The 7,352-nt window shown below is 54.0% G+C and overlaps 1 protein-coding gene across 2 annotated transcripts; it reads left to right on the forward strand.

The window, feature by feature from the left end:
- The first annotated feature begins 39 nt into the window (after positions 1-39).
- Positions 40-6,486, forward strand: Kiaa2013 (KIAA2013 ortholog). 2 transcript variants are annotated; one of them, XM_021199785.2, is made up of 3 exons: positions 40-1,218; positions 3,756-4,609; positions 5,764-6,486. In XM_021199785.2, the coding sequence occupies exons 1-3, from the start codon at positions 186-188 to the stop codon at positions 5,779-5,781; spliced, it is 1,905 nt and encodes a 634-aa protein (XP_021055444.1). In that variant the 5' UTR covers positions 40-185; the 3' UTR covers positions 5,782-6,486. The 2 variants fall into 2 exon arrangements, with proteins under 2 accessions (XP_021055444.1, XP_021055443.1); XM_021199784.2 differs by lacking the exon at positions 5,764-6,486 and having other exon boundaries at positions 3,756-5,750.
- The last annotated feature ends 866 nt before the right edge of the window (positions 6,487-7,352 follow it).

The following is a 7,352-nucleotide window of genomic DNA, read 5'->3' on the forward strand; positions in this document are numbered from 1 at the left end:
TCGCAAAAGACTCAGCGACGCCTTACGGCCGGCGGCGTTTGACGTCTAGGAGGCAACCAAGAAGAAGGAGGAAGCGGTGAAGGTGGCTGCTGGGGTGGCTGCGGCGGGCATCGAGGTGGGCGCGGCGACGCGGCCCGGGGAGTGAGCGGCGGCGGGCGGGCGGGCGGGCTGGGCGGCGGGCCCCGATGTGGCTGCAGCAGCGCCTGAAGGGGCTGCCGGGGCTGCTGTCGAGCAGCTGGGCCCGCCGCCTCCTCTGCCTGCTCGGCCTCTTGGTGCTGCTGCTGTGGTTCGCGAGCTCCGGGGCGCGGCGGGCGGCGGGCGGCCTGCACCTGCCGTCCTGGTCCCGCAGCGAGCCGGGCGCCGCCGAGCCGTCCGCCTGCCTGGAGGCGGCCACCCGCGCGTGGCGCGGCCTGCGCGATCGCGGCGAGGCGGTGCCGCTTGGCCCCGGGGTGCCGGCCCTGGTGGCCAACGGCTTCCTGGCTCTGGACGCCGCCGACAACCGGCTGTGGGTGACGCCCGGAGAGCGGGAGCCTGCCGTGACTCCGGACTTCGTGCCCTTCGTGCAGCTACGCCCGCTGAATGTGGTGGCCGAGGCCGGAGAGGCGGTGCTGCTGCTGCGGGAGGGTCTGCTGCGCCGAGTGCGCTGCCTGCAGCTGGGGACCCCGGGCTCGGGCCCTGCCGCCGGGGTCCCCGGGCCCGCTTCAGCCTCCGGGCTCTCCGCGGGGTCCGGCCGGGACTGCGTGCTACTGCAGGAGGACTTCCTGGCGCACCGAGGCCGACCCCACGTCTATCTGCAGCGCATCCAGCTCAACAATCCCACGGAGCGCGTGGCCGCGTTGCAGACTGTGGGCCCCACCGCGGGCCCAGTCCCCAAGTCCTTCACCAGCACCCTGGAGAAGGTCGGAGATCACCAGTTTCTCCTCTACTCGGGCCGGTCCACACCCCTTCCATCGGGGCTGGTGCACTTGGTCGTGGTGACCTCTAAGAAGTTAGTGAACAGGCTCCAGGTGGCCCCCAAGACACAGCTGGACGAGACGGTGCTGTGGGTGGTGCACGTCTCTGGTCCCATCCATCCCCAGGTGCTCAAAAGCAAAGGCGCCAAGGAGCTCAAGGCGCTGCAGGACTTAGCACGGAAGGAGATGCTGGAGCTGTTGGAGATGCCCGCCTCGGAGCTGCTTCAGGATCACCAGTACCTCTGGGCCCAGCTCTTCAGTCCAGGTGAGGTCTCGGTGCGGGCTTAGTGCCCAGCCACCACTTGACGTCAGTGTGCATACGGTCCACTTAGAGGTGTCCCCCATGCTCCGTGGTGGTCACACAGAGGGTTGCAACGTGGCCTTGATACTCAAGGGTTGATTCTTCTTAAACACTTCGAAGCTATATGATCTTGGCTCTGTGGTCTTAGCTTTTTGAGCCTTAACAGTAAGTTTTATAGGGTTTTAGTGGAGGTTTGAGTGTAAACGTTGAGTTTTATTGTCTGTTCTTGGCCTTGAGGGCTGGCCTGAGCCGGTGGAGGGTTTGTTTTCTGAGGGGAGAGAGTCAGTTTGTAAAGAAAAAACCATCAGGGAGATGCACAGGCACTCTTGTTTTGGCCACCATAGCCTGTTTCAGTCAGGCTTTAGCTCCTGACATTTGGCAGCACTAATGCCAGAATGCTGGAGACTTCCTCTAGTGGGTTTGAATGTGCAGGCCAAGCGAAAACTTTCTTTAAAAAAAAACAAAAAAACAAAAGCAAAAACAAAAAAAACCCTTTTATTTATTCTTTGGAAATGAAAATCTTTCCTGTCAAATGTTTAAGAAAAGAAATGCAATCCACAGACAGTACTAAGTTTTGGTTTTCAGGGTTACAGTTACCGTCACCCCCCTGTGGTTGTACAGAGAAAGTTTTGTTCATTTAAGAGGTATCTACCTAGCCGGGCAGTGGTGCCGCATGCCTTTAATCCCAGCACTTGGGAGGCAGAGGCAGTTGGAACACTGTCTTGAAAAACCAATTTAAAAAAAAAAAAAGTGGTATCTGCCTGTTCATCAGGTGCATTTGCCAGAGGCTGATAGACAAGCAAACGAGTTTGTTTGTTTTTTTCCCCCCCAAGACAAGGTTTCTCTGTGTAGACCTGGCTGTCCTGGAACTCTCTCTGTAGACCAGTTTTATCCACAAAGTGCTTGCTTTAGTCTGGTTTGGGAGAAGACAGGAACGTGAACATTTTAAGTGAGACAACTCTGGAAAGTGCAGTGAAGAAGACTGAATTGGGTAGTGCTGATGAGGGTATGGGGGTGGGAGGACCACCCCTCTGCTCCCTGGTGTAGACACAGTTAGGCCTGAGTGGCAAGAAGCAGCCAGTCATGTGACCAGGAAATGGCATTCGAGGCTGGAGACTGCAGGTTAAGCCTGGTGATGAACAGGATCAGGGTGGTGTGAACTTGAAGCCTTGAGGAAGGACAAGGAGTTTATTCTGAGATGGGAGAATGGGAATGAGCAGAGTATACACTAAGGGGGCAAATGGGTACATAGACAGGGCAAGGGGTTCTTGGGGAGCCCAAGGGCAGGAGGAGACATCTCAGTTGTGACATGGACATAGAAGTGGTGGGTCTTGGTGTTTTTGGAGGGAGGACTGTTGGGCAGTGGTTTCTTTGTGGGAAGTGAGACCTGGAGGGCAGCTCCCTGATTTGGGGTTGTGAACAGTTCACACTAAGTCAGTTGTGCCTGTCAGATACGCAGGTGGAGATGCTGAGAGGGGTGGTTAGCTCTGTGAGTCTTCCACAGTGCTGAACCAGGTTAGGGTGCTTTCAGACTATAATCTAGCACTCCAGGAGACTGAGGCAGAAGGATGACTGAGTTCAAGGCCAGCCTGTGCTACATAGAGAGCCTGCCTCCAAAAAGAAAAAAATTGAATAAAATCAAATATTAAGATAGCTTTAGTAGGAACTGGAGAAATAGCTCAGTGGTTAAGAGCCCTTGCTGCTCTTCCACAGGATCTGGGTTTAATTCCCAACACCCATGTGGTGGCCCACAATGTACCAAAACTCCAGTTTCAAGGGATCAAGGTCCAAGAGACCTGCATATAAATGATGCATAGGCACACATGCATATATATACAAACATAAGATAAATTTTAAGCTATAGTTATTAGAGAGATAGAACCAGCCAGTATTGACTACAACACAGATGCCATCTGATTGGGAGTTCTAGACCATAGGATTCACACCAAGTCCTGACAAATGTATGGTGCTCTTGGTTCTGCCAGGAGGTCCGCCATGTACCTGTTAGAGTCCCTATTAGTTAACTCTTTACATTGTTCAACAAAAGTAATTTGCTGAAGAAAGTTTATTTTGGCTTACAGTTCAAAGAGGTGCAATTCATCGTGATGGGAAAGACATAGTAGCAGAAGTAGGAGATGGCTGGTCACACAGCTTCTGCAAGTAAGGCAGTCCGGAGAAATGAGTGCTGGTTCCTAGCTTTAACCTTGGAACCCAGTCCATGGTACAGGACCACCAACATTTACGGTGGCTCTTCCCACCTCAGTCTAATATAGCAGATCTTCCGTAGACATGCGCAGATGCGTGTTTCTGTGGTGATTCAAGTCCTACCACATTCAATCAAGATGGGCCATGTCAGGAGGTCAGGACAGCTCTACCATACCTAGGGCCCTGCTATCTTTTATTGCTGACCCAAGCTCTGCCTCTGTAGCCCTCACCTTGATTCTGTCTCCTCCGCCTCCAGCCAGGCCTTCCTCCCTAACGTGCAGCCTCTGGTGTTCCAGGTGTGCAGATGAAGAGGATCACGGATGCTCACACGCCGTCTGGCCTGACCGTGAACCTGACCCTGTACTACATGCTCTCCTGCTCACCAGCCCCACTGCTTAGCCCCTCTCTGAGCCACAGGGAACGCGAGCAGATGGAGGCAACGCTCAACTATGAAGACCACTGCTTCAGTGGCCACGCCACCATGCACGCTGAGAACCTGTGGCCTGGCCAGCTCTCCTCAGTGCAACAGATCCTGCAGCTGGCTGACCTGTGGAAGTTGACCCTTCAGAAGCGCGGCTGCAAGGGGCTGGTGAAGGTCGGTGCTCCAGGCATCCTGCAAGGCATGGTGCTCAGCTTCGGCGGGCTACAGTTCACAGAAAACCACCTGCAGTTCCAGGCCGACCCCGAGGTGCTCCACAACAGCTATGCGCTTCATGGCATCCGCTACAAGAACGACCACATCAACCTGGCTGTGCTGGTGGACGCTGAGGGCAAGCCCTACCTGCATGTGTCTTTGGAGTCCCGAGGCCAACCCGTCAAGATCTATGCCTGTGAGGCAGGCTGCCTCCATGACCCTGTGGAGCTGACCTCAGAGCCTGGAGGCCACACCTTCTCTGTCATGGTGACCCAGCCCATCACACCTCTGTTGTACATCTCCACCGACCTCACACATCTGCAGGACCTGCGGCACACGCTGCACCTTAAGGCCATCCTGGCCCACGATGAGCACATGGCCCAGCAGGATCCCGGCCTGCCCTTCCTCTTCTGGTTCAGTGTGGCCTCCCTCATCACCCTCTTCCACCTCTTCCTCTTTAAACTCATCTATAATGAGTACTGTGGGCCTGGAGCCAAGCCCCTCTTCAGGAGCAAGGTAGGTTACCTCAACTCCTGAAGCCCCAAGCTGTTCTATCCAAAAAGGGTTGCCTGGCCAGGGGACAGTCTAGGCAGTAATGAGAAACCCTTCCAAGCCCGTGCCCTCAATGTCATTTTCCATTATATCAATATCAATTCAGTATCAAATGTCCATTTGACAGCCGGCTGGTGGTGGTAGTGTATTCCTGTTATCCCAGCATGGAAGATGCTGAAGCAGGAAGGTTGTGAGCTACATATCAGAAACATACTTAAAAAAAACAAAACCCATTGCCCTTAGAGGTCAGGCCATTAGTGTATGTGGACACACAGTTAATCTGTCAGCCTACAACAGCAGGAGAGCCAGGTCCTCCCTGGCCCTCCCCTCCTCCCAAGCCATAGTGAGTGCTGCAGAGAGGTAGACCTGACAGTAGATCTGTACCCCACCATTTAGGAAGCCCTGATCCCACTCAGGATGGGCCCATCCCTTCCACCAAGAAGCTCTGTGGCATCTGGTTTCTGGTTCAAGGCCAGGCTTTCAGGGAAAGCAGTCCTTGGCCCTCAGGAGCAGGCAGCAGATGGAGGCAGGTCTGAGTTCCTCACGATGGGGGAACCCAGTGGAGACTTGGGTCAGAAAGCAGTGTGGAGAAGGCCTTGCACGTAGCCAGCTTTTGGCCAGCTGTATAGAAAAGGTGGGTCCTGCCGCCTCTGGAGCCAGGCTTTTCCCCTACTGGCCACTGCCCTCCTGCCCTTGTTCTTGCTCGGCATGTATGTTCTTATATGTCCAGCATACAGTTGGGAAGACAACTCAAACTGCCTCTCTGAGGAACTGCCCATGCCCCTCACTGCAATGCCAGAAAGAGCCCCAGCCAACATGCCACATCAGCCCAAGGCCCTGGGCCAGGAGCCGTCTCTGGCTAGATCTAAGACATTATCCTTGTGGTCTGCTTCCCTGCCAATGTGTATATGTTTCTATTTTGAGATGGCCTCATGTGAACTTGCTATGTAGTAGAGGCTGGTATGAACTCTGATCCTCTTGCCTCTACTTCCCAAGTGATGGGATCCTGGGGAGTGAGTGTTCACCACCGGGCATGGCTCCCCCTCCCTCCCTGTAGCTGTTGGTGCAGCTTGGCCGTGGGTTGGTGGTAAACAGTACTCTCTTGTTTCACTGAGCAGGAAGATCCCAGTGTCTGAGTGAACCTCGAGTCCTGCTCTTGGCCACCGTTTGCACAAGACACCCAGCACTGAGCATCCTGCTGCCGCATGAACAGGGAGCCTTTGGAAGGACCAACCCTTTGTGCCTTGTGGGGGACAGTGGCTCAGGAGCGCTGTGGGGACAGGAGTCTGTACTGGAGGGGAAGGAGAGCTGAGGACTTGTGTAAGTTTTCCAGTCAGTAAACAAACCCATAGGGAGAATAGAATACTTGAAGCTGAGCGCACCCCTCCACTTCCCCCATTTCTTCTTCTATCCCAGGAAATAGATCCTCTTTGAAGACGTGTTTAGGAAAAATTGTGTTCTTTTCCTAATTTAATGTGTTCTTTCTTGAATGGATTTCTAATTTATTTTTGTTGAAGTTTTGCTGGGTGGCTTTTCTTCCACCTTAGATCAGGACTGTTGGTAACAACAACCGATCCCTGCCACCTCATTGGCACCCAGAGGCCCTACAAAGTCTGAAGGCTTAGGCCTGAGCCCCAAATGGCCACCCGGCCTGGGGAAGGCGTGGCTCCCTGCCCTCCCTGGTTTGCACATTGCCTCTTTCTTACTTTGAGCCAGGGGTCTGTGCTTTTGTACTTTGGGTCCCTGGGAGAGGGGTTTAACTTTCTAGTGATGATGGTTGTTGGGTTTTGAAATACCAAAGCTTTTTTTGTTCTTTTTTAAATAAATATCTTTCAAACATCCATTACTGGTCTGTGTGTGGTTACACCCTTGGGCGCATTCATCACATTCCCCCCATCACTAGATTTTTGGGGTGGTCTCCAGGGGTACACTCGACTCAACAAGCCGCCTTCTCTTGTGGCTGTCGGTTGTGCTGCCTCAGAGCCTGGAACATCTCCCCTGCTCTGCTGTAGGCATCTCTTCCCTTACTGCCCTAAGAGTTCTGGACCCTCCAGCCATGGGTTTTTCCAGCTAGAGGGAAGAGGCAACAGGCAGTGCTGGGCCTTTGCTCACTGGAGGGAGGAGAGGGATCAGAAAGGGATTGGGGGGGGGGGGACGGGGATAGCAGACCCTCCTGGTGGCTTCTTGGAGTGTGTTCTTCCCCCCCAACACACACACCCCTGGGGCTTCCCTGACTTTGTGACTCACCAGGAAGCCTGGCCTGGTTCCAAGGATTTGTGTGTCTACCACAACAGGTGTTCAGGAGTAAACAGAGGGCTAGGGCTGTGTTACAGGCAGCTCCAGTTCTTAATGCTGCTGTCTGTCAGTAAAGGCAGGAGCCACCTAGGAAAGGCTAAGGCTAGCAGGTGGCCTTCTGGAAGTGGCCCACCATTTTGCATGGACTAAGATGAGTAAACTCTGGGAGGGAAGGCCTTAAGAGACTTCATCCCAGGATTGTTTCTTGCTATTTGTACTGGCTAGCTTTGTGTTAACTTGACACAGCTGGAGTTATCACAGAGAAAGGAGCTTCAGTTGGGGAAATGCCCCCATGAGATCCAGCTGTGGGGCATTTTCTCAATAAGTGATCTAGGGAGAGAGGCCCCTTGTGGGTGGGACCATCTCTGGGCTGGTAGTCTTGGATTCTATAAGAAAGCAGGCTGAGCAAGCC

The sequence above is a fragment of the Mus pahari genome, chromosome 6 (assembly GCF_900095145.1).
Source record: "Mus pahari chromosome 6, PAHARI_EIJ_v1.1, whole genome shotgun sequence".
Classification (NCBI taxonomy): domain Eukaryota; kingdom Metazoa; phylum Chordata; class Mammalia; order Rodentia; family Muridae; genus Mus; species Mus pahari.